General features: G+C 40.6%; 1 protein-coding gene across 1 annotated transcript; it reads left to right on the top strand.

The window, feature by feature from the left end:
* Positions 1-554: 554 nt before the first annotated feature.
* LOC104406772 (cytosolic phospholipase A2 epsilon-like) lies at positions 555-25,167 on the top strand. Its single transcript, XM_010015862.1, has 20 exons — positions 555-581; positions 2,097-2,169; positions 9,956-10,092; positions 10,395-10,526; positions 11,869-11,909; positions 12,857-12,899; positions 13,482-13,545; positions 14,883-15,043; positions 15,239-15,331; positions 15,993-16,030; positions 16,696-16,852; positions 17,308-17,444; positions 17,930-18,152; positions 19,323-19,437; positions 20,061-20,198; positions 20,877-20,984; positions 21,668-21,859; positions 22,328-22,494; positions 23,897-24,080; positions 24,929-25,167. The coding sequence occupies exons 1-20, from the start codon at positions 555-557 to the stop codon at positions 25,165-25,167; spliced, it is 2,469 nt and encodes an 822-aa protein (XP_010014164.1).
* The last annotated feature ends 2,535 nt before the right edge of the window (positions 25,168-27,702 follow it).

Below are 27,702 nucleotides of genomic sequence, written 5' to 3'. Positions count from 1 at the left end.
GCAACAATAGGCTACAGGAAGTTGTATGAATGCCCATCAGTTTGTTTGGATGTCATTGGCCAAAGGAGTCCTTGTTGCTGACTCCTAGGCAGCCAGATGGACCTTTGCTGGTACCAGCCACCTCCATACATGGAGCTGGAGCTTGAGAGCCCTCCAGTGTGCAAAGGCACTCTGGCCTCCTCAGGAAGTGTTTGGGATGCTTAAAAGTATGAAGTGTTTGCTCAGTGCCCTGAACTGTGAAGGGAAATCCCTTTCAGGTCTTGATGTCCTTCTCACTGCAGCTGCAAAGACCACGTTTCTGCAGTGCTGGAGCCTCCTGGGTGTCTGCACCTGGGTGCAGGTGCTCAGCACACACTCACCTCGCGGGCAAGAGGAGGAGGAGGAGCTGGGATTGCTCAAGCAGTGGTGTTGGGGTGAGGCAGCACTGAGTCAAGCACTAACACATCTGCCTGCTGCTTCTGGCAGCTTAAAGCACAAGAAGCTGCCTGGCAGAGACTCCTCTGTACCCATCCACTGCACGTTTCACACCTGGTTCAGACGCAGAAAAGACCACCATGGGGTTGTTCTTCAGTAAAAGCCAGGTAAGGAAAGGAAAAAGGAGGCTCTGTGATGAGTTGTGTGGGCAGCTCCTTGATGGCAGAGGGGACCTGCTATGGGATGTGGTGTTCTACCTCCTGTACTTCCAGCTGAGATTTCTTCCTCAGCACCAAGGCTGAGAGCAAAGCGGGGCTTCTGCCTGGGTTTTGTGCCTACTTTGTGTTTTGGCCTTGAGGAATGAAAGGATTTTAATGATGCAGTAATTTAACTATTTTGAAAATTCCCAATTAAAAAAAAAAAGGTATCTTTTTGTACATTGCTGTTGTCCTTCACTTCCATCCAACTGGGCTAGGCAAAACAACCCACTGAGGAAAAATGAGGAGGTGTCACTAATGTCAGTGAGTTCATGGGGAAAGCCAGGAAACTAATATTATGTGAGGTGTTAAATACAGCTCTTTTAAAACTTATGGGTGTTTGGGGGCATAAGGGAATGAATGGTGACACATTGTTATATATTGATCTATGTATTCGTTGCATTAATATTCTCTGCTCAATAGGTAGAAAGCATGAACCGTGGCATCACTGTGCAGTTTTGCTCTTTCTCTTTTGTTCCTCTTGGTTGTTGGTTTGGTTTGTCTGTTTTTTCTTGTTTATTTGTTGTTTTGGTTGATTTGGGTGGTGTTTGGAGGTTCGTTTATTTATTTATTTGTAACACTAAATGTACAGATTTTCCTCCTTTTATTCTTTTAATAATGAATTCTTTTGATAAAACACCGTGTTTGTCTGATCCTTGCTTAGGATGGGAGAGAATGACAAAATCAAACCAGTTTCCTGGCAGGTTTGATAACCACTTAGGGTTAGGTGGTTTCCCAAGATTTCCATTGATGCTTCCCTGTGACTTTTGCATAAAGGAAGATTGGATGAGCTGAATTATTCAGAGAGAAATAACTACAGAGCTCTTGCTTTTACTCCCCCTACTGAGAAGTTCGGGATAGATCTCTTGAAGACACTTTTCAGGACCCCATTGTCTGAGAGCCAGCACTGCTCTACGTCAAACATAACAACGTAGTTATATAGCTATAAACCAGCTGACAAGCAGCATCATTACACCATGATATCGTTACTAATTCCTGCCCTGCTAGATTGTCTGCTATTTGTTGTGAAATATAGTGGATATATTTAACATCCTTTGAATTTGCACAGACCGAGATATGTGTGTGTCAGCTGTATTAATAACACAGCAAGGCTCACTATCGTACATTTCTCTGTTGGGTTTCAAGAGTCAGACAGCTCAGGTCCAGGGTTACCTCAAATTTCTTCAGAATGGAAAATGGAGGACATCAGATGTTTGGTTTGTGGTGGAATGTGCCTTTTGGATCTCTGGCCACACCTGGCTGCAAACCTTCTGGGATGAAGGAGAAGACAATACAAAAGAATCTCAGTTCAGAAATGTCTTGGATGATTGGAACTGAAACACTTAATTCAATGCTGTCTCTGACTGTGCTTCTGTTCTTTCTCCCTGTGTGCTCATCCCACCCATTTTGTATGCTATTCAACAGACAGAACCCTCTCCATGCAACTTGCTCACTGTGAAAATCATACGGATGAAAAATGCCAGGAAAGCAGACTTGTGTGAGTATCTTTGCTATAGCCATGGAGCATCAACATGCTTGTAAAACTATTCAGAATATAACCAAGTGTCACAAACACTGTGAGTATTTATAAAAGAAGAGAGAGAGACATGCATAAATGCAGGATGCTGAAGATCAGGTAGCATAGGTAGAAGATACTATTTATTCTTTTATCTTTGCCAGTACAATGTCGAAGTCTAGCCATCAGTTGTAGTCCAGATGTTTGCATAGAATGCATAAAATGTTTCACATATGAATCTACAAAGAAAGGTATTTTTATCCACAGAGAAAGCTGTAATAAGAAGTTTAGATGGGGCAGTTCTTTCTATGGTTCCTTCTTACAGTAATGTCAACCCTGTGCATGCCTGGGCCTACCACAGAATATTTTATGTGAGCTCAGGATGGCATACGTGACATCTCTCATGGACTGTCAAACTTGATTCAGCCATAGAAACAGGCATGTTTCAAAACTTAGTTGGGGGCTTACAGTGTCAGCTTTTTCTATTCTTCATTATTTTTAGAAAATGTCCAGGAATGATAATTACATAAAAGTTTATTAATGATCCATAAATACCTGAGCTGCAAAGCACTAGAACAAAATCTGTGAATGAGATCCACCTCCAATCTAAGGAGATGGCTGATTGTCTTACATTTATTCATTTAAACATATAAGAAGGTCTGAATCCAAGAAGTTTCTCTAGGAACCAGACCAAACTGAATTTCTTCAGTTAAAATGATGTAAGACAAGACATTTGTTTGGGCCTTTCCAAAGTGATTTGCTTTGAGTTCTGTTATAGTTTCTTTAGAGACCAAAGGTATATGTAGAGTTTCTCACTCCAATTTTTGTTGAAGTAAGATGCTTTGTTGTTGCTGAAAGCATGGGAAAGAAGAATCTGTATGAACCTTCCCACTGGAGTATGTCTAAAACACAGAAAGGAGGTTTGAAGCTCAGTTATAGGCTGGAGGAAAATCCCTTGCTACAGCTAAAGCCTAAATGAAGGTACAAATGTGGACTCTGAACTGAAAGAAAAAGGTGTGGCAAACTATAGCCCTTGGGTATCTGCCCACAAAATCATGTTTTATTAAACCATCTGCCTGATAATGAGCTTACCAGACTTTCTCTCCAGCTTTTTCTCATCTAGATTAATGCTTTTTATTTATGTCTGGAAACTGTTTATATTCTGAAGGGCATTTCCTATGTTTTGATACTGTTCTTCCCTACACTAGATAGTTCCTATGGCAAGGGACAGGTACTGAAATTCTCAGGCATTTCTGCTTCACAGTCCAAGACAGGTCCCATCAGCCTGTAAAGCTGCTTAAAGAAGCAGTTTGAATAACAGAGGTGCTTTCAGAGCATGACAGAGAGTCTGGAGCAGCAGTAAAGCCACAGCACGGGCTTTCAGGGCTGAGGCTTTTCTGTCTTACACTGCAAAGCATACTCTGGATGTTGCCTTCTAAACAGAAAAGCCAACATTGCCAAGCTATCGTCTATTTGAAATGGTAGTATCAGTCAAAATATTGAGGGGAAAAAATTGCGCAAACAAAGCAAACCCAACACTTGCAAAAGGTGAATGCTTTGCTTGTTGGGTACTTTCATCATGTAGGAGAAGAAAATCATACCAGACATGATACTGCCTCACTTATACTTAGTTGCTGGATCAGGTTTTGATTGACAGCTTCTTAATTCCAGTGATGTTTGATTTTGCTGAGTTGAAAATTTGCCATTGCATTTACCAGAAAGATCTGCTTTTAAGCCATTTCAGGACTTAGTTTTCTATGCAGCCAGAATTGCAGAAGTCACATATTTCAATGACACACTTGTTATCATATAAAATAATACTATATTTCAAATATTTTAATAAATGAATTTAACCTCTGGTTAAACTCACTGGCAATGTGAAAGTGCAAATTACACGTTGGTAACTGTATGTGACTTTCACTTAGAAGCAGAAAAATGGGAGGCTTAAGATAAAAAAAAGTACCACGTGTACAAAATTTTGCTGGTTTCTGTGTAAAACTGAGAGAATATTGTTGGGTTTTTTCAGTCATCTTTAGTTTCCTAGAGAACAGTTTGACACAGCCTTAGGAAACCCAGAAGCATGTGGACCTCTGTCACCAGTGATGTAGCCTTCTTTTCAGTACCATTTTGCTAGCACTGATTTTTTTTTTCCTCATTCTTCATTTTCCAGCTGTTTTTACCACTTTACTTTTCCTGCAAACTTTTCTAGATAGAACAGGCTGTCAAGTGTCACCTATTTCTCACACATCTTACAGATTTTTAACAATTTAAATCAGCTCGTTCTCTCTGTCACCTATTGTGCCCTTCCTTTTGTTTCCCAAGTAAATCCCACTTTGTTATTTTCTCCTGTCATGATCCTTTCTTGTGTTAGGTTTCTGTTGAGTTTAGTACTTACCTAGTGTTTAGATCTCTCAACCTGGTGCTACAAGTTAACTTCATTATTGGTCTATCATCTGCTCAATTTTTCAGGTAATGGAGATGGGAAAATTACTCCATAACAATAAACTCTCAAAACCTCACTAACATCTCCCATGGAGTACATAATACAACACCTTCAATGGAAGTTCAGTGCATAAAATAGTATTTTCAGTTAAGACACTTTTCATTCTGCTTTTTAAATCCTGAATCTTTTTAAAGTACCTTTGCACTGTGCTGTCTCTTCTTTCCACTGATCCATCAGTGTGTAAGTTATAACACTAATTTCCACTTGTGCATTGATGCATAGCTGATAGCATTGATACCGCCTTTGAGTTTAGAGCCTTGTTTGCATTCTGCACATTTCGCCTTCCCACTGGGCACACCTATGTCCCCATAAGGCTCACTGGGGCTCTTGATATTTCTGGACCTCTGAACACTTGCCAGTTCCTAGATTTGGGTGTGTGTCCTATCTGTATCCTGACTCCCTGATGGAGTGAGACTTGGATGTGCGCCAATACAATCCACCCTTAAGAACACGGCTTTCTCTGCAGAATATTTCAGATTTCAAGCTCAGCCTCTCACAGTCCTTGGGCAATCACCGTACCTCTAGAAAAGAAGGACATGCCCTTTTGCAGCATGTGGTTCAGCTTGGGAACTCCTCATGGCAGGAGACCATGGATGCCAAAAGTTTGTGAGCTCCAGGTGGAGACTGAACAAGTTCATAGAAGAAAAATCCAGTGAAGTTTTCTTAGGAAGTCTCTGAATCTTAAACTGTGAAAGCTGAGAGAGCATTGTATGGTGCCTGCCCTCTTATACTTTTACTTATACACCCATCACTAAGTGGGGGTCATATTCTCCGCTGGCACTGGTGTTCATCTTTAACAGGACCAAAACCCCTTCCCCAGAAAAGACAAAGGGGCTAAAAAAGAAGATACTGGAGTGAAATAAAATCATTAAGTGGAATTAACAAATGGAAAGGAAAACAAAACAGACTGCTAAGGCAATTACATGAGGATGATGAGCTGAGGAATTTTAAGACATCAATCACTGCTTCATGAAAACATCCAAGAGACCCACTGCCTTTGGGCCCTGGGCTAAATGGACCTTGAGTGATGTAGAGTTAAAAATAGTCTTCAGCAGTTTACTAGTAAGAAAGTGATATTTTGTGAAGCTTCTTTTTTTTTTTTAATTAGGCTTGTTAATTTTGGAAAATTCCAAGTTTGGACTTTTTTATATAAGGCTTATATTATTTTGGGTACAATATTTTATAAAATTATTAGGTATGTTTTAAATTTTTATCAAAACCCATATTTTACAGCATTGCAGTAGCAGTTCATGGTCAGGCCTTTGAGATCCTCAGAAGAAACAGTCAGTGAAATACATTATTGTTTGAGGAACTATGGTCCAATGTGATACGTATTGCAGGAACCCGCAGGCTTCCTCCCATGTTCTGTTCTTGCACTATTGTTATTGTTTCATCATTATTTATTGCTTACTTCACCATTTAAGCAGTTGCAATTACTCACCAACAGCCTATTGTTCTAGGTGCTGCTGGAAATGTCATTATAAAATAAGAGGATATGGACCGATAAAGGGAGAAAATGGGGGGCAGGGGGGAAGTAAGGTTATTTAGCTACATCTCAGCAAAAGGAAGTTTTAAGCAGGGATGTAAATGAGACTAGAGATACTGTTGTAGGGGTACTTGGAGCATGCTCCACCCAGTGTGAAGGGCAGGGTGGGAGAAAGTGTGAAAGCTTTTTACTGAAGGTTAACTATTTTAGGAGATAAATGTTGAATGTTCCCTGGAAGCAGAAGCTGATCTCCCAGGACTGAATGAATTCTGACGGTCTGACTGTGAAGAGCCTTGTAAGGGAGATGTTTAATTTCACAGAAATTAAACCTCTTATTTATTAAAATAAAACATTTAAATAATTTTTTACTTAATTAAAAAGAAGAATACTGAAAGTTTCAATGATCAAAATTATCTAATATTCTCCACTGTAGAAAAGACCAATGACTGACTGTCCACCCACCCTCAGCCAGATCTCTGCTCAGCTCCACAATGTGGGAGGAAGAAGCAAAATGCTTTTCTCAGCTGGTGGTGATAGTTTGTTTTGTGACACGGATGGGTCCCAGTGCAGGGAGACATGATCAAGGAAATGGTCTGGGCAAACAGTGTTTGAGACCACAATCTTGGTTCAGGTCCTTTCAGCACAATAAGAGAAACTATACCCCAACAGTCATGATGAAAATCTAGCCCCTAGAAATAGCCTCAATGTAAGCACTTAAAGGCAGTCCAAGAGGAAAAAGACGTCCAGGTTTCTGCCTAGGTTACAAGGTCTGGAGGTTACATCTGTTAGCATCAAAAAGGGGTAAAATTAAAACGAAAACATTTGCATTTAGTCCTGTTAGAATTTGAGCTGTCTATGAGGCAGGCGAGACGTTAGCTTGAGCCAGAACAGCTGGTGCTCTGCAGTTTGGGATGCAGCATGGTGTTTTTTAGCATGGGTCATGTTGCTGTAATGTTTTTTAATGGTACAGCACAATTATGATCCAGTCCTGCTATTATCCTGGAAGATAATTAACAAATTAGTGTAATAACTGGACGAAGAGACCGTGCTTTCATAAACACCTGCTGCCACACCTGCTTTTGGCAGGATATTGCCCCACAGTGATACCATGGCTGCCACCCCAAGCATGTTTGACGGCTGCTCACGTGTTGTTGTCAAGGGGAGGGACACGACAGATCCCTGTTGCGAAGCTCTGCGGTGTGTATCATGTTTGAGCATAATTGTTGTAGTTAGGTGGTGGTTAGGCTTACGTACCAGGGTAATGATCATTTGCTTGCATGTGGCTGGCAATGGGAACTTCTGTATGTCTATGTGGAAAGGCACTTGGTACAACGCAATAGGATATTGTGGTGTGACCAACCTGCTTGGGCACAGGATATGCTGTGGAGTGCCAGTTCTCACATCTGCTTGTACCTGGAGCTGGCTGGGCAGAGTATGGGCCTGAGGTATCTGAGATATATAAAAAGAATTCCTGGGAGATGTAAGTGCCTCCCTCATAACACCTGGAAAATATGTATGAACAAGAGGTAATTACGTATCAGAGGGCACCTCTGAGGTGCAAAAGGCATCCCCAAACACATTTGGCAGATGGGAAGAGGGAACCATGCTTGTTTAGTGGTGTTGTCAGAAGTCCCCCAGAGAAAGTCAGAGATCTAAATGACGTCAGGGCTTTGCTGGCTAAGTAATTTCTTAAAGGCATATGATACAGTGCAAAAGCAGAGAGTGATCACTTGCAGAAAAAAGGTGGAGTTTTGGAATAAAACTTTGTTCTGTGCAACAGACGTAGACAGAGCGTATATTGCTTTCTGGGAAATGTCAATGACATAAACTTTGGATCACTCACAGACTTATGCATTTGACCATTTCTGACCTTCTTCCTAGTGGGGAGAGGAGCTAACAGCAGTCTGTGCTAATATCAGTCTGGACTTTCCAAGAGCCAGAAAATATTTTTATATGGATATTTCCTGTTATGCATGCAGAAGTTTGGGAGCTATTAGAACTGTTAGAAGCTCAGGTCATTTCCTTGTATTTGATAATTTTTTTAGAATTTATGTATCTTTGTATATACCACAACTACCTTCGTCAAAGTTACTCTTTTCATTCAGTTACTCAAACAAAAAGTACTTATGTCTCAGGGGTGTCAGATGAAAAAATAAAGTTTGGCTTTGTTAAATCTTCAGTTACATGGGAGTGCAATAAAGGGCCAAGTCAATTATTCTGGTTCCCAAAGCCAGGTCTACCAAAAAAACTGACTGGGACAAGGCACAGGTCTATGCAGATGAAGGTGTGTCTGCTATGCAATAGCAGGAATGCTTGGTGGTGTTACAAATAGAGGAACTACAATGCTAATGATGGGATTGGCATTTATGAGCAATACTCCCCCATGCTATCTTTGGTGCTAGAGTAGGTTGTCATCCCTAACTAACAGATCTTGTTCTGTAGGGTGATCATCCCTGACTTTTGAGTCTGGGTCCATAGGATTGTTCATCTCATGATTCACATTTGTCTTTTATTTCCTAATAATGATGACAAAAAGTATTTGTGAGCAGATTGTTCTGACCTCAGAATGAAAGTGCTTGTTGATGATGTAGCCCTGCAGACTGCTGCTAACCACCATTTCACAGCGAAGTTTTGGCCCTGAACATCCATCACCTGTGATGGAGCTCAGGTGGAAGACAAACTTTGCAACTGGCCTCTTCAGCTGAGAAAGGAAAATAAAAACATTAAAGCTGCCTTCCCTACATCTGGAAACATTAAAATTAATAGATGGATGTTATGACCTGAACATACCTCTAGTTGAGACAGCAAAGCAATGCAATCTTGTGCAAAGAAGCAACGTCAACTCACTCTGTGCTGGGAAGCATGGATAAGCTTTCACCTGCACATAAAGTGTTGCAAATACTTTTACCACTCTGGCCCAGGCACAGAGATGAAGGTGAAAATAGTGACATTAAGCAACATTTTTAATACAGCTTTATAGGCGAAAAACTTGCCTCGGGACATCTGCTTCTCAAAGTACATGTTACACCATAAAACTTCACCATTCCAATGCTTTTCTTTTATATGCTTATTTTAATCCACTTCACAGAAGATTAAGTGCAATTCATCTCCACAGAGAATCAATTTTTTATTCTTGAAAGGTTTTTTTCTTGATTGTTATTTTCCCCTTGAAAAGCTCTTTTGTTGAGCTTTATGGTGTGCGTGTGTGTTCCCTTCTTTAACTTTCCAGAAGGGAAGAAAGCAGACTGAGATCAGGTGCCTTGCTGGAAGACGTGCTTTCTGTGACAGCAATGGAGCTTCATGGGAACCTTAAGTGCAATGGGCTCGTGCCTCCCCTGCACTGGCAGCCAGATGTGGCAGAGAAAGAAAGGATGCTCCAGAAAGTAGACAAGACTTTCTTGTCTTACGTACAGCCAGAGCTACACCAGAAACATTAAGGCATGTTTATGCCTACCTGTGGAAGCCCTTCGAAGTCTGATAGAAATAGACAGTGGCTATGTATCACTTGGAAAACGATTGTAATGTAACTGTGTATTTTGAATGTTTATTGGTTTTCCAGCAATTAAAAGAAGTAGTTCTCAGGCAGAGCAAACTGCTGGGCTCACACAAAGAGTAAACCAATCTGGTTGTCTAGCACTGGCTTCAAGGTACCTTAGCTGGCATCCTGGCCTGCGTTCTGCAGATTGTTCTGTGTAGTGAGCTTAAAAATTCAACACCTTGTGGGGTACTAAATATGTTTAATTGGTCCACTGCTTTGACACTTTCTCTGTCTTCAACAGTTACCCAATCTGATTGCTACGTGAGCCTGAGCCTGCCAACAGCTTCTGTTCAGCATTTCCGCACCACGACAGTCCAGAACAACAAGAACCCGACATGGAATGAAACCTTTCACTTCACGATTCAGAGCCAGGTTAAGGTAGGATCATGGCTGTCCATAACAGGTATTCTTACGTGTATCAAACTACAATATAGCCCTTCCACTCTGCAAGTCTTTCTGAGTTCCCTTATGAAGTATTCACACTTTCTTACTGTAGGTATTTAGCTTTTCATGGTTGGATAAGACTGTATTTATCTATCTGCATACCCAATAGAGTCTGTAGAGATTCTATTTTTTCATTTTTGAACTTCTTTCCCAAGTTTCTTCAGCTAAAATGAAATCTCTGTAGCATGTTTGTTAAACCTTATAATTTGTTTGCTTGTTTGCTCTTTTGATCCCAGAACATTCTGGAGCTAAAAGTTTGTGATGAGGACAACACAACTGAAGATGACCATCTCCTCACTGTTTTCTTTGATGTCTCCAAAATCCAGCTTGGAGAAAACATTCGGCTATCTTTCCAGCTGAATCCACAGGTATGGATAAAATTCAAGGGCAAAGCTAAGGGGGTGTGGTCAGGTGAGAATGTGGTTATCTCAGCTTTTCTTTCATGCGTCCCATATGAAAGCCTTTCTTACTATCCATTCACAGCCAACTGAGTGTGTCCATCTGTTTCAGTGGTTGATGCCAAGTGTTACTTTTGTAACTACAGCAGGTTTTGGGTTCTGCTTCTACAGACAGAGTTGGCCAATGTTATTAGACTTGATTGGTTGCTGTCCTTGATGTCAAAATATAAAGAGTGTTTTGCAGTTGGAGCTGGTATTTCTGAGCTATGTGTTATGTTCTGCAGTCCTAAACTGCAAACCCAATGTAACATTCAGCTTATTTGGAAAATGAAGATAACATACCTTGCACAGACGAACTATTAAAAAAACTGAATTTTCAGCAGGTCTTGTTTATAAATGGTTGAGACAAATTTATGCTGAATTTTAAGGGAAATGTTTAGGCCTAAAAATACTTGAGTGAGTGTTGAATTGATTTAATACCTGTTTTAGAAAGGCTGTCCCTCCATGCTGTATTTTCATAGAGTCATATAATGGTTAGAGGTGGAAAGGACCTTAACATCACCTAGTTACAACCCTCTGCCATGGGCAGGGACACCTTCCACTAGATCAGGTTGCTCAAGGCCCATCCAACCTGGCCTTGAAACTTTTCCTTACTGCTCAAACTAGGAGGACAACAAGACCTATGCACAAAACCTACGAAAGAAGAAGAAAATCTCAGGGGGAGGCAATTACAAAAGACAAAGATTAAGTCTGAGCATGCAATGAGTCTACGTGTGCAGACTCCACCAAACCAAAGCACACCCTCCAGAACATCCTGGGCTTCGTATGCCCCAGTATGCCACCATGTTCATGTGCTGCCACGCACATCTGCACAGGCTGTGGGTGAGGGCTGGGAGAGGGGCAGGATGATTTGGATGCACCAGAGAAATCCAGCCTTGCTCCTGCTGAGATCAGTGGGGAATGTGGGAGCTTGTGGGAGCAGAAGGGAAAGGGGAATTGTGGCTGGCCTGTGAAACAGAAAGGGGTGAATCTATGTTTGCAGAAAGGGGGAGCAACCACCAAGAGGCCTTAGAGTATGTATCACATTTGTCCTGCAAGGTCTAAAGTAGGAGTCTATACATAAGATACTAGAAGCATGGGACGCTGCATGTATAACATATACAACATAAAGAAAATGAAATCTGCTGCATGTGCAGCAACAAAAGGTGGACACTGGTTTATAGAGAGACCTCTGAAAAGCACAGATTCCTGTGGGGTATCTCTGATCACAATGGGACCTGCCTGCAGTGACAGCCTTCATTTTATTTTGCAGGGAAAAGAGGAGCTGGAGGTTGAATTCACAATGGAGAGCAGGTGTGTAAGGTCAAATAGGTGATCAACAGAAATGTAAGCCAGAAACATAACGTTGCTGACACAAAACATCAGTTTATACTTGCAGCCCCCTAACGCTGTCACTGGGTGAATATAATAGAGGGGAACTTTGGGTGTTCAGGAGATGCTTGTGCAAGGCATTTAATGGAGAAGGTGTGCATGAGAACATCTACACCGGGCATCCAAACACATGGAGAATCTAGCACAGATACTGATGGGAGCATAGAGATGTCCCTGATGGCTGCTGCCCACCAGGCTGCAAGGGGCATTCTAGCAGGAGATAGTTTTAAGTTTCAAACCCCTCTTGCTCCTGACTGTGAGATCCCGGTTGCTTACTTTGTCATAACAATGCGGAGAAAATAATACTTGTAATTCGGATTAGTTGTGGGAATAGATTAAATTTGTTTTTATAACTGTGTTTCTATGCTTTAACTGTACTTTAACTGTACAGCTAATGGAGAGAATGGGCATGTAAATCAGTCCTAGTGCTGCTGTTGGTTTATAAGGTGAATGGTAATATTTTTCCTTTTTTTTTGTTATGGCATTTTGGATAAATTCATCAGCTTTTCAGCTCTGATCCCCCAGGTTTGAATTGAGCAATACGGGGCAATATTGTAATTATGCCACCCCTGTGTAAACTTGCTTCAACAAATGTGTCAGTGTCAGAAAATGACCCTGTCTGGTAAGTGAGGACCTCTTCCATTCAGCAGATCTCCATAAGCAGTTTAGATTTCAGACTGAAGCCTGTGAGAGGCAAATCAAATTGAATGTCCAGCTAGAATTTTTAATGCTGTTTGCCCATGCTGCCTCTTCAAAGATGGATTTTTAAAGATAATGAAATTATGATTTGAGCAGAGTCAAAAAAACCAACCAAACAGATAAAAGAGAGCACAAGTTTTGAACTGATTGTTTTCCATTTTGTCTTTTAGTCCGGATCCTCCTGAAAACATTGTTACTAATGGAGTTTTAGTGGTAATTTTTATTTCATAATCCTTTCCCTGCCATATAGCAATGCTTATTGCAAAGCAAGTATTAAAGGTACCAGGTAGTTGCTCCACAGTGGCATGGAGGCACTGGCCAGGAGGCAGGCTAAAGCTGGTGCCAGCATTGGCTTTCCCATATGGTCCCTTGCAAGTGACTCACGCTGGGAGAAGCTGCAGCTGTGAAAGCTGGGGCTGCCACCAGCACCCACCTCTGCCCAATCCAAGCTGGGCTTGGACATCCCTCTGTGATCTCCCCAGGAGAGCTGGGCTGAGCACCCTGCCCAGGGAGTCTTCTCCTGTGGCCAGTCCTCCCCCAGGCTCTTTGGGGCTGCTTCTCAAGCCGGGAGTGAGCAGATCCCTCCTCTTTCCTCATGTCTATATGAGCTGTGATTTCCCACGTGGAAGCTCAATGCCACATCCCTAGATCTAGCAGAGGGGTTATAAGGCACCATCTCTCCCCCAGAGTGTAAGCCCCAAGTCCCTGCATCCTGCACATGACTGAGGGACCAGCTGAGGCAGAGCTCTGCTAACAGCAAACACCTTTTTCTCTTGCCCTGGTTGTCTTTTACAGTCCCGTGAAGTTTCCTGTTTGGACGTGCAGGTGAATGGTGGGAGGCTGAGGAAGGACAGTACAGGTGAGCCTCTCACTGACTTAGAGAGCAAATCTGGATGCCACTTTACAGCAGTAGCTCTCAGTGTTTTACACTTGAACACCCTGGTTTAAAGTTAAGATGCAAGATGAAATCTCACTCCTGACTGTGGCCTGTGGAGGGGGCTGTACTTGGTCAAAAATAGCATATTATAGATTGTGATAAATGTGTGGTCTGGTTTCCCCACAAAATACTTTGCTCTACAATTGTGTCAGATGCTTGTAATATTCCAAAGTATTTGTGTGGGGAATTGGTTCCTTTTCTTTTTTAAGTCTAAACTGGAGCTAACTCCTGATATTTTTGGATTCAGAGACATAAAACAGAATGAGGACTGGGCTTCTTTAATCATTTTAACATCTTAAAATTTCTTTAGATATAACAATGTAAAACATGACACACCATGTATTGCCGAAGACATCTGTTGCACATTTTAAGCAGTGCATTGTTACCGTGTTGAGTCTGTGCTTGTGGACCTGTTTCTCTCCTGTGCAAAATTCAAACTCACTCTGACTTTTCCTGAAGGCCCCAATCCAGCAAACTGCTTAAGGACATGGATGATCCAGTTGAGCTCAAGTTGAGCTCAGTGAAGAAGTCTGCTAGATATGACTGAAAACGCTTGAGTGGGATAACTCTTTTGAAGGACAATTATATACCTTTGAGTGTGTGGATCTGCAGAGCATTTTTCATCTTGAACCTGTGTTGATTTCATTCTATATAAAGACTTTTCAGTTTTTCAGTTACTTGAAGAGACATATCTGAGGCTTACTATAAGAAAGCCAAAATCCACCAGACATTATTTTTGTAGGTGCGAGAAATTACTTCAAAAGAAATATTACAGATTGAAGAGAAACATGACAGACGGTCTGAGATTTTACTGGTTCCAAAGAGAACTGTCCTCTGCGACCAAAACAAAGTTTCTCCCGAAAGTCTGACTTATTCAGAATACCTTATTACTGTACCAGAACAATATTTTGGTACCACATACTGTCTTATTGCTGAGGTACTTTGAAAATTTCAGATTTTTAGGAGAGGGAGTGTTTTTTCCCCCAAAACTGATATCAGCTGTGAATAAATTTCTAATAAATAGAATGGAAGTCTCAGCAGTCAGAGTATATATGGAAACACAGTGCAACTATTGCAAGTTACCATATGATATATTCTGCACATGAGTGAAACCTAAAGGCTGAAAGAAATGAGTATTTATCCAACAATTTGGGTATCAAAATGTAGTAATTACTTAGGAAAAACATTTATTACATTGCTGTGCAGAAAAATTATCCACCTTTTTTGAAGAACTTGAATTTGAAACTCCTTTGCTTCAGAGAGAAAGTTTGCATTAACTGTGGACGGGTCATATGAAGGAACCCAGACCCACACGCTGAGCTCCTGCTTCTGCCCGACCTCCCCAGCCAGGTTCCACTACATCAAGTATAATCACTCGGCGCTCACCGTGGCTCTACCACGGCGGAGGCGGCTCAGCCGGGTATGTGATCACCCCTAATGGGTAGTTGGCTCTTTGCTGTGTATTTCTCTGGGGATCTCTAAGACCTGAGTGTGTGTATGCAGGGAATTGGTAAATGTATGTATGTAAGTGAGGTGGGGGAGGCTGCTTTTACCTCTTTCCCCCCCTTCCTGTGTAATAGTTAACTGTCATTATTTTTTTTACCCTTTTTTCCAGTCTATATCAAGTCAAAATGAAAGGCATATGAACGAGTCTGTGACTCTAGCTCTGAACTCACTTCCTATACAAGAGAAAATAACAGTAGCAGAGGTAAGAACAAGTCTTTCTTAATAAAAACAAGCCCAACATGTAGACTGGCTGATGTTTGACATACTCAGTTTGGTGGGTGAGAAGTCTTACAGTTCAGTGTTTCAGTTCCTGTCAGAAATGATAAATGCTAGTCTAAGGTGTGAATGACAATCATTCTGCAACTATGCAATATTTGTTCTGCATATAGTTCCAGGCATGCTGCTCAACCCTGTTCTGAGTTTAAACTAATTTCCTCAGGACATATCCAACATGTTCATCAACACAGTATGCAAGCTAACAGTAATGGATATGACAATTAAGACATGTTTGTGAAGGGAGACCCTGAAGCAGAGTATTAAACACAGAACATCCATATGCCTGTGGTTCAGATGTCCAGATTTCAACAACCTTCCCAGAAAGTGAAGGATAAACTAGGTGTTCAGCTGTGAAAAGCTATGGGGCTGTAAGTCCACCTGGCTTGGGAGAACGGCCCACTTCTATTCAGCCCAGACTGTACTGAAGCTCATGATGTCTCTCACAGGCCAGACCATTGCTGGCCAGGTTCTGCAGCTGCACTGCTGACTGCAAAGACAGTGAAACTCAGCTCATAGATGGAGTGGGGGAGGAAGGTACAGGATTAATGACCTGAGCATGCTTACACTGTTTGTATTGCGATTTTCAGGACAGGACAATTGACTTGTACACAAAGGCAAGTGAATGGTAAGTGAGTCTCCAACAAGATCTGATCCTGTAACTAGGAGACATTTGTACCTACACAAAGCTCCTTTGAAATCAGCAGGGGTCCATGCAGGTTCAGTTGTAAACAGAGGTGTCTTTGTCTTTTGGTTGCAGGCTTTTGTTCACCAGGTTCTCCTTTTTCAGTGACGGAGAATTAAACCATGGGTCCCCTTTCCTCCAAGTTTCCAAGCTGTTAGTGCAGCTTAATAAGTAGATCTCAATTTATGTGTGCTATTATGTGCACAGATGGAGAGAGCAGCTCCATAAAGGAATCGTATTTCTGTATTATAAAACCAAAATAACACGAAGGAATGGTAGCTGTTTCCCTAATCAACTGCAGTGCCTGTTGACTGGTTATCTACCTATAAGCACATATGGCAGCCCTACCGAAACTTGAAAAATTAATTATATGAGCAAATAAAACCAGGAGTGTGTTGTAGGTACCTTGTTACCATACCAAGACAGTATGTCATGTTCTGCTCTGCCTTCTCTTTTGCATTCTTGTTAGCACCTGCAGCAATTAGCAGAGGCCTGTCTGTGCTGTTTCTCTTTCTCATCTACACAAACTGGTCTGTAAACACAAACAAGAATAGATGGAGTTGACCATGGTGAATAATAACGTAATAATATCTGTGCCCTGGTCTCAGGACTCAGGGTCTGTTTTACAGGCCAAGAAACCTAGATGCCCGCCTGGGGTTCGACCTGTGCACTGATGAACAGAATTTCCTGCAAAACCGGAGGAAGGTGGTTGCTGCTGCACTGAAAAGTGTTCTTCATCTGGAGGAAGATCTGCAAGAGCATGAGGTAACTAGGAAAGGAACTGCTGGAGTGCTTTACTCTCTCCTTTCCTTCAAGCCTGGAGATACCTCTATCTGTATGAGCGAGAACCTGTGTCGACAGCTCCAGGGCACTGTTTGCAAGCCAGGCTCATCTCACCTGGGGAGCTCAACGGTCTGTCTGGATGAGCAAAGTCTCTATTTCCACTTGTCTTTCAAGTGAATCATTTAAAGGAATTTCAATACGAGTTTGGTCCATGTTTCTTAAAAACCCTTCCTGAAGTGCCAAGATCTTCTAGTATACCTCATAGGGATGTCCAGTAACTTGTACGATTTATAACTCATAGAACAATGTTTTATCTTTAATTTATGTGTTTTATTATACTAGTGCCTGGACGTTGCTTTTGCACATCTGTCATTTTTTGATATGGATGTGCCTTAATGCCATTTCTCCACCTCTTCTTTCTGCCCTTTCTTGTGTAGGTGCCTATAGTGGCTGTGACCACAGCAGGATGTGGGATAAGAGCACTTACTGGCATGTATGGCAGCATTTTGGGTCTTCAAAAGTTGCGCGTTCTGGATTGTGTTTCATACATCAGCGGCTCCTCTGGCACAACATGGTGAGGAGTCATTTTGATACTGTTGTTTGGATCTTGTGATGTTAAGCAAAACCCATACTTTATCTAGGGTTGTAAATCTTGACAATGGTAAAAGGGGTCTATTGAGTCATTTCTTCCAGCTTTGTCTGTGAATGCCAAAGTCACCCATGAAAGGCCTATCGTGCATCATACATTTGGTGTCATTTAAGTGACTTACCCCTAACCTAAAGAGGAGACTTTATTGGAAGTGCAACCATCCTTAATCCTATGCAGAATGATCCTTTATGTTTACTTACTGTTGGACAGAAACAGCACAGACAGCTGGTGTAGCTGTTTGTGTTGGATCCCAGGTCTGATTGCCTTTAGTTTTTCCTGCTCAAAGTAAGCTCGAAGAGTAACCTAAAGATAAAACAATAAGTGCCCAAAGCTCTGCAAAGTATATCCTTTGAGTTTCAAAAGCATCTTCTTGATTTCTTTCCACTTTCTGTTGTGTTTCCTGCCTGCAGGACAATGACGAAACTGTATGAAGATGCTGATTGGTCACGTAAGGATCTTGGAGAAATAATTATCGAAGCTCGGAAGCAAGCAACCAAGTGCAAGATGGGAGCTTTTTGCTTGAGAAGTCTGAGGAATTATTACAGAGAGCTGAGCCAAAGGACCCAAGCAGGACATAAAACATCTTTTATTGATCTGTGGGGGCTCATGATTGAAGCCATGCTAAATGATGGGGTAATGTCTATACACCTTTCTTCTCATAAAGTCTGTGACTTTATGACTTTTATAAGAAATTAAAACCCTAGGAAGAGACACTTGGTATGTAGGCAGAACACCACTTATTTACATTAATAACTTGGTGACATAGCACATGTCTACACTGGAGCCTAAAGTGTGATTGAATGTAACATAAAAATGCTCAGGCTAGCTCCAAAATAACCAGCATGCTAATTAACACTGCAGCCATCCAAGACATTTTTTAGGTTCTTGGGTGTTTTTTATGGCCTGATGCTTTAATGCCTCCAACTGCTGCAGTAGCTGCAGTCATACCTTGAATGTGCTGAAAATGTACCCAATATGTAGTTACTGCAATTTGTGTTATAATGATGAGAAAGTACGCAGATCCAGAGTTTCCAAGACATTTTAGGTATAGAAACTTTGAGTTTGCAAGTGCCTTTCAGCTGTTTTGGGTTTGATCTCTTAGGACCTCTGGTTCCTAATTTTGTTGTAATGACACAAGCAAAACTTCACATGTAAACCAGCAGACTGATGATAGCTGGAGAAATAGCTATTTATTTTAAAACCCTTTAAACATGGTCTATATTTTGTCCAGATGAAACAGATAAAGTTAAATACTCTAACAGCATACTTCATATTGTATTTCTGGCCTCAGTGCTACATAGTAAAATTTGCTAGAATTTAGTTTGTCTGAAATACACTTAAAATCTCCATTTCATGTACAAGATAAGTTGTTAGTATTGGACAGCTCAAGGATTTTTTGTCTGTGGATCTTAACTTTCAATAGGATTTTCAAAAATATCTTGACTAAGAAGGGCTATTAATATGATGCCTTGAAGAACTCACCTGTTTAACAGGTGAAGTATGTGATAACAGCTGAATTACCCAGACCGGCTGTATTTTTTCATTTATATTTAGCAATGCAAAGTTAGAATAGCATGTGAAGCAACCCCTTACTGTCATGGTATAGTGAATGTAAAACATGGCTGCTTATCTTGACAGCAATTATTCCCATTCCTATGATTTTCTTGCCTTCTGTTATTCAAGCATGTGGAAGAAAATTTAAGAGGAAATTCAGGAAAATTATATCACATATTCAGACTTTACAAGCTTGATGTCTTCAAGGAACTGATTATGAGATAACGCAGGTTTTTTTCCAAAAACCAGAAATGTCACCACAGACTTTCTGATCAACGTCAGGCAGTGAATCAGGGCCAGAACCCACTGCCCATCTACCTTGCCCTCAACGTGAAGGACAAAGTTGCCACCAAAGATTTTAGAGGTAATGTTTCCATTGTAGAAAAAAAATATGTTTTTACCTGGGGAGATACAGCATGAAGATGCTGTAAATAATGATGAATTGTTTTAAATTCTCACTTCAAGCCAGGAGAAGTCCTGTTCAGAGATGTAAAGAGTAACTGGGCAGCCACAGGATAGACAGCAGAAGTTCAGTATTTTGTATTATCTCCTGGCATGTAAGTGTGCATGTTCAGACATTAACTTCAGACTAATAACATTATACAGATCTGTGACACTGTCTCCGAAACGTTATGAATTCTTAAAGGAAGTGATTCACTGGAGCTTTAAGTTTGCTTAATGTATGTTTTTCATGGTTGGCTAAAGGCAGTAACCAATAGAAGTCAATCTGCGTTCTAGTCCACCTTCCATGAGAAAACTTTTCACTTGCTAGATAAAAAGAAAGAAGAATTTAACTTTTCCCTTAGCCCTGGCATTGTTCCTTCATGACTCTGTAGACAGTGTGACAGCTGGTTCAGGGGTGGTTGTTAGCAGAGTTTGCACAGAGCAAATGTGCTAAGCCAGTTTGCCTGCAAGGTTTATTTCCATGTCTGATGACTTGACTGTATTTAGTAGCAGAGCTAACATTGTTGGTGCCTCTGTTGGCAGAGTGGGTGGAGTTCACACCGTATGAAGTGGGCTTCCTGAAGTACGGCGCCTTCATTCGTGCGGAGGATTTTGGCAGCGAGTTCTTCATGGGTCGCCTGATGAAGAAGCTCCCCGAGTCTCGAATCTGCTTCATGCAAGGTCACTCACCAGCCTGCGAGAGTGACAAGATTTTAATACAAACACTAATGACTCTAGAAATTAGTCCCTAGAAACCTGTTGTTCTGTATGTGACAACAGAGGTACTGGGTCAGTCAGATGAAATTCTGCGTGTCTCATGAGACTCGTTCACCCGCCCTTGCTAGCAAAGGTGGTTTTATCATTTGGACTATGACAAAATGAAACTAAAATGACAAAGAAGTTGTTACATATCTTTGTGAGTGCTTTTGAAACACCACCATTTCCTATAGCTTACAAAACCTGTGAAAATTGGAAATCTAAGACACTTTGTGAAAGCTGATGGAAATAGTGAGAAAAAATAACTAAGGCAGTAAAAGGCAATCAGAGAAGGAGCTGGATGAAAATATTTCTTTATCTGAGGAACAAAGAAATGAAAATAGGAAAATGACAATGTAAAATTTCTCAAAAAAATAAAAATAAAAAAACCCAACAGGTAAAACATGGCAGAAGAGAAAATACTTTGAAATTTCTTCTCAAATAATTCTGCCTTCTGAGTCAGCCTTACCACTGAAACTGATGTATGGAAAAATTGGATAGAAATAGAAAAAAGTTAAAGAGAATCTGTGGAAAGAGCAGAGAAAGTTTTAAAAAGAACGTCCTTGTGTTTACCTCAGCACTACTTATTATATCTCTTCCTAGGAATGTGGAGTAGTATCTTCTCCAAAAACCTCTTGGATGCCTGGCATGCAGCTGACAATTCAGAGGACTTCTGGCACAGATGGACCCATGACAAAGTGGCTGAAATAGGTAAACCTTGGGTTTTCAGAAAAAATACTCAAACTCTTATGTTTTGATTTACATAATAATTTGCAAGTTTCTGTTGAATTCGGCTGTCCACAGCCAAATCAAATTGAACAAACCTTTTTTAAAAGTGAAAATATTTAATTTAAACATAAAATGTTCAGATTTTTCTAATTTCTCCAAAATAAGCGTTGAATTTCATATTTAACCTATATGGAATTTAAAAGCAGTAATTCCTTTAAATGTATAAATAAAATTATTTTCCCTGTTTTATTTATTTGGGTGGAAAAGTGAATTCTTTTAATGTGTACTGAGAAAAATACGAAGAAAATGAGAAAAATGCTCCTTTAGTCAGATAGAACCATAGAATAGAATCATAGAATGGTTTGGGTTAAAAGGGACCTTAAAAAGCATTTAGTTCCAACACTCCTGCAGGGACGCCTTCCACTAGACCAGACTGCTCAAAGCCTCATCCATCCTGGCCTTAGGTTGGATGAGGCTCATAGCCAATTGGGGCTTACAAAATGAAAGTAAGTTTGTATTTTTGTCAAGAAATTAAGCGGGACTCAGCAGACCATAGGGAAAAATAACACAAGGCTGAGAGCTGTCCCTTCCTCCTCTTTGCACCTAGCCTTCTCTTAACTGTGGTTATAATTCCATTGCATGTCACTTACGCTGTGTATCTCCAGAGGAACAACCAGACTTGCCCGAGAAGCCATACGAGATGGCTACATGCATGTTCACTCCCACAAGTGGCCTCTCCACGACTCTCCGGGATATCCTGACGGACCGTCCTGCTGTGTCCAAGTACCACAACTTCTTGAGGGGCTTCCAGATGCACAACGAGTACATCCAGCAGGAGCATTTTGCAAAGTGGAAAGGTGTGGACAGCACTCCTGACTATGTGCCTCAGTGGTCATCGGGGTTAGCACAGGGCTGGGAATTAGTGAGGGCCATTTAAACTTTCAGAAGCAACTGAGTGGGTTTTGTGGTTGGTTGTTAGTGCTTGCTGGGAGGAGGCAAAACAAAGTAACTCCTCCCATCTTTCACTTCCAGTAACATGACTTTTTGATTTTTTGGGTTGTTCTGCACTTAAAGTCCTCACTGGAATGAAAATTGCTGGGGTAGGGCTCTGCACATAGGGGAGATGTGCCTAGGTTTTGATGCAGTTCATTGGTTTGGAAACACCAACAGAATGTGAGTGGAGAGGCTAAAGGAAGCTTTAGGATTGCTGCATGCTACCCTGAAGCGAAGGAAAAGTCCTGGGTGGGAGGGAGTTTTGCCTTCCTTTTGCTTTCCAGATGTATGTTTGCAAGTTTGCTAATAACTCTTAATCTTTTACTCTGTAGATACATTGCTAGATGCTTCTCCTAATGACCTGAGAGGCAACTCAGAGCACCTGGAGCTGGTGGATGCAGCTTTCTTCTTTGAAACCAGCTGCCCACCCCTTTTGAGACCAGAGCGGAAAGTGGACCTCATCATACACTTAAATTACACTGGTGGATCACAGACCTTGGTAAGAAGTTAGTAATGATTTTCCCTCTGCTTTCTACACCTCTCAGGCAGGTGTCTGTAAAACATGGAACTTAGTGAAAGTCAGTAACAGCGTGTTTCCAAACCTTAGAAGAAGAATGAAAATTCCCAGATGAGAAAATGTCTTTAATTTTCTCTAACTACTTTTGAAATAGCCTAAGCATTTCACCAAGGAAATTCAGAGTGGCACAGTGAAGTCATGATGGTTGAGCTGCAACTTCTAGTGCAATTCTATGTAAGATTTAATAGCACAAATATAGCTGGGAAAACTTTGTGATTCAGATACTGAATTTAATCTGCATTTTCCTTAAATATATATTTAATATGTGATTTTTTAGCTGTTCAAGAACAAACTAGTGAGTGAAGAATTTCTTCATCTTTATTTTTATCTCTTTTAATAAACAGAATTTTTCTTCTTAAGTAGTGGTTTGAAGCAAGATATTAAATGCATTTACTATGTTCACAGAAATCTGATTTAGTTAAAATGGTTATATAGATTTTGAAAGTGGTATTTACCACATGAAAAGATGGATTTAGTCTTCCAAGTATAGACTTGTAAATGTAAACCTGTCCTTGAATGGCACCACAGAAAACATGAAGTTCACTCCTTCAGGGTCTGTCAATTTTTCAAGTGGAAGCTACTTTAACCCTGTGCTGCCACATGACAAATATTCGTCTTTGTAGTGCAGCTGAAAAAGAGCATATATAACAACTTGCAGTACATTTTTTTCTTGTACTCTGAAGTCTTCTGGATATATTTAATTCAGACAAACTGAGGTGGTACTTTAATGTTTTGTTAGATAATTCAACAATGTTGATCATCACAAGCTTTCTGATGAATGCTTTTAGTGCTATTTTGAGGTCTAATATATTTTAGCCTGAAATCTTATATTATTTCTAAAATTCAAAGTTATAGGTTGGTTTCAAAACCCTGCTAAAAACTACTGAGGTCAACTCACAAGTTATACTGCTATATAAACAGATAATGTGGTTGTGAATCTTACTGTCTTGGACTGAAAATTTAGTTTTGTTTAGATCTACATTTTTCTGACTCTGTTCTCATTTAATTCATGATGCTTTATAACATGCTTTCAGTTAATCTGTTCTGTTCCTAAATCATATTCCCATTTTAAATCTATGCCTTGGTATGTATTTAAACCCTCTTTACCATCTTGATGTTAGGTGTTTTACTGTAAGACTATTTCCAAATAGCTCCTCAGGGAAAAGAAAAACATACCTGGAGCTGCAGGTGCTCACATTATTGTTGGCTGTGCAGTGCTATCACTCTATTTTGTGCAACTTGGCATGAATTACTGGGCTTCAGCAGCAGCTGATCTTGGATATCTTTTCCATTCTTTATGCTGCTGCTGTTGGGCCATGACCAGCCCTTGAAGCAGGCTTGCAGATACTTCTCGGAGCAGGGAATTCCATTCCCCAGCATTGGCCTGAAGGATGATGAGAAGAACCTGAAGGAGTGCTACATGTTCGATGGTGCAGATATTCCAGGAGCTCCTCTGGTGCTTTATTTTCCATTGGTGAATGACACCTTCCAAACATATGTAGCACCTGGTAAGTTAACAATATCCAGCTAAATTTATTGACCTTCCTCACTCCCTGGTTGTTTTTTCCCTTGCCCCAATACAAAAATCCTTTGTTTGTTTACTGGTTCCCAATAGTGAATAAATTACAAAAGGGGATGACACAAACTGTTTTTGAAATCAGGTGAAATCTAAGTCATAACATTAGTTTGAGTCTTGGCGCAATTTAGTGAAAGAAAAAACAAGTTCCTCTAGTAAAGGAATAGGAACTAATTTCTTCTTGTGATCTCCGAAAGTTTACCTTAGCATATAGAACAAAGCATATTTTTCAGATTATGTGTTTTATGACAGTCAGATTTAGTGGAAAATTATCTGCCCTGTATAGGATCATTCTATGGAGGGACACTGTGCTTTCTATTTGGTCTGTTTAATGTGTTGGTTGAGTATTTTGGAAAATCAAAGCAAGAGTGCATGAACTAATACAGTCACTGTGTCCTTTTGGGCTAGTATTTGGAATGCAGGCTTTGTTTTTATGACAATTTCCAAGGCTATTAATATTCTGCTTCCTTCCATATCTTTATTCCTCTTACCTTTAGTATGCGTTCTACTCAAGAACCTCCAGGCTAAGATTTAAGCATGTGACCATATACGATGACATGCCATGAGCTGGCCGGTAGAAGGTGCTGTTTGCAATAGAATGATGTTCAGTGACACTGATTTCAATAGACTTCATTCAGAAGTAGATTTTTCAGAGATCGTAGCACTACACTTGTCTTCACAGCAATTGCATTTGTGATGTCTCTATATTATTCTTCACATAATCTATCTACTGTAATTTCCTGGGATAATACAAGCACCCTTTTTTGTTCCCCTTAACAGGCATGACACGTAGTGCTGCTGAGATGGAACTAGGCAAGGTTGATATCTCCAGTTTCTGCTCTCCATACTCAACGAGGGAAGTCTCGCTGAAAGCAGAAGATTTCAACAAGCTCCTGAAGCTGACTAATTACAATGTCATGAACAACGAGAACATGATTCTTCAGGCCTTGCGCATGGCTGTTGCACGGAAGAAACAAGCTCTGAGCCAGCCAGCATCGCAAGCACAGTCCTCTGCTTGAACAGCATTTTCCTCTCCCTTACTAAGTATTTACCATGACAGCACATACACAATATCTACTTCATCATTCTTGGCAGCTGCCATCTATTTTTAAGACTAACTAACCTTCTCAAAAAAGAAAACTTGAAGTATTTTGTTTCAAATCCACACAGTTCAGTTCACTAAGTAGGAGCTGCTTTTTGATCTGGAGTAGTGATACCAAACACAGCAGTCTATGTTGTTAGCACCATCTCACTGTGATGCTCAAGAGGCAAATATCCAGCTGTGTGTGACAGGAAATAAGTTTAGCTTTCTATCTCTTCAATCTCTTACTGTCTTGGTGGCGAGTCACTAGTATTTTTTCATCCGTAAAATATTCCAACATTTCGTTGAGACCAGTGATTGTAAATCCATAAAGCCCTCTTCACACACAGAAGGTGGTGAACATGCACTATCTATTTAAATTTTACTTGGTTTCAGTAACTTGAATTAAATGGTCTTCTACCTTTTAAGTTTTGTTTCCCAACAGCTTTTTTGTCATGAACAAAATATGTTGTGAAATATATGTATATCTTATGAAGGATATTTGATTTTTCAAACTGGTATTGAATAACGAATGTATGGTTGGCGGCCATTTAGGACTTTGATGACATCTATTCTTATATATTAAATTAAACTTATGAATTTGTTTTGAAGGACCATTGCCATTTCCTCTACAATCAACTGTGTTCTGTCTCAGATCACGCACATGTGCTGCAGTTGTCTCCCCCAAATACAATTGTGATTCAGCATCATCTGGAGCTTGTTCAGTGCAATGAATTGAAATATTACTGACACAGACAGCATATGAGGGGGATTGCACAGAATCACACTGGAGAAATGGAGTAAGACGACACTAATGTTGTCTTCACTGCAACACAGGTGTTAAGCATAAAACATAAAATACAGTTGCTAGATTTAGTACTACAAATTAAGATGATATGATTGCCACACTTTAACTACTAATTTGACAGTGGCTGCGGGGAAAACACCGAGTTATAAACACGTAACACAAAAAGCTCTCAAAGGCCAGTGCAGTTGTCAAAGAACAGAAGAAGAAATGCCCACCGTGGGAATTCACTAAATAATGCATGCATACATCTGGTAAAGGACCCGATGAGCAATCTATTAACAAAAAAGCAGCACTCCTCTTCAAGCTGTACAGGAGAATGGTTTGAAATACAGGGAAAAATTGTGCTTCATTCCCATGAAGCAAGAGTCTTGTCCAGCAAAGCATAGATGTTGATTTACCATCATTGCATACCTGAATGTGGATATATAGCAGGATAAGTATCTTTTTCATAAGTAAATCATCTGTCCCTTTGGACAGTTTTTCAGATGTTACAAAAAGATATTAACTGGATTAAAAAAGAAAAAAAAAGGAAAAAGAAAAATTCCAGGTGTTGCGAAGAAGGGAATCTACTTACACATGAGAAAGGTGAAAAAAGATCCAGCACAGAGAGAACATGTAGCTTCTGTTTCTAGTGTGAATGGTCCCTCAGAGGTGAGTTACTGAAGCAAGATGGTGGTCTTCTCTAGAACTGGAGCTGGTTAAGAAGTTGGGTTTTGCTCTCTTTTTGGTCACAATCCCACAGAAGCATTGTAAAAAAGGCAGGTGCTGACAGCTGTAAGTTTGTCAATGGCTGGCTGAGTGGGACATAACAGGAGTCCCTCATCTCCTTGTGTAACCTGGCCTAAAAGATAAGAGCTATAGAAGAGTCTTTTCTTTCCACAAATTTCCTAACAAGGTACATAGACAATTTCAGCCTTATCTTTTAAAATGCTGTCCACTGTCCTACTTGAGCAGCCACTGATGAGGTTAAAATAAGGTGCTTGAACTGTCAAAATGGAGATGATGATTGAATCCTGCTAGGGAGGAGGGTGTTATCATATTTGTCAGAGTTATCCTGTTACTGTGAAGATCTGAGTATTGCCTCAGCTTTGCAAAGTCTGTGGGCTTCCTGAGGTACTCTGGTTCAGTTTCACTTTTAAGTTGTTGGATTTGGGGACTTTTTTGTCAGGATTAGGTACTCTGCTTGACTTTACGTATGGACTTTTTGGTAGTAAATGGTGAGCATCTGCTCCTTCCTGTAGGCTGGCCAGAAAACATGTATTCCTGAGACAAGGGAAAGGAAAAAGGAATGGAATCCAAGGATCCCTCCCACAGCCTGCTCCACCTTCTGTAGGTATTTTGTCAGAATTTGTGATGCACCCTAAAATCTCAGATAACCTGAAATAGTAGTTTCTCAGACACTGGCATGGTGTTTTGGGTTACTAGGCTCTCCATTTGCTATATGTTCACACTAGATATCTTGTCCCAGGTCCCTGTGCTGGGACTATTATTAGGTTTCCTTCTGGCAAAGGCACTTAGCCAGTGTCAAGTGAATTCCCTGCAGCTCCATGCTCTGCAGCACTCAGTGTGGAGGAAACTCCCACAGAGTGTACCCCTTGAGTGGGAGAGGTGGCAGATGCTAGGGATTGGTCTTCTTTTTCTTTCATTGAGTTATTCAAGAAGTAG

Source organism: Nestor notabilis, unplaced genomic scaffold, assembly GCF_000696875.1.
Source record: "Nestor notabilis isolate BGI_N333 unplaced genomic scaffold, ASM69687v1 scaffold6446, whole genome shotgun sequence".
In the NCBI taxonomy this organism is placed as follows: Eukaryota; Metazoa; Chordata; class Aves; order Psittaciformes; family Psittacidae; genus Nestor; species Nestor notabilis.
This window is presented reverse-complemented; position numbering and strand designations above follow the sequence as displayed.

Coding starts and splice junctions, on each gene's coding strand:
- LOC104406772 (XM_010015862.1), top strand. CDS start 555: ATGGGGTTGTTCTTCAGTAAAAGCCAG. Junction 582..2,096: donor TGTTCTTCAGTAAAAGCCAG/GTAAGGAAAGGA, acceptor GCTATTCAACAG/ACAGAACCCTCTCCATGCAA. Junction 10,527..11,868: donor CTTTCCAGCTGAATCCACAG/GTATGGATAAAA, acceptor TTTATTTTGCAG/GGAAAAGAGGAGCTGGAGGT.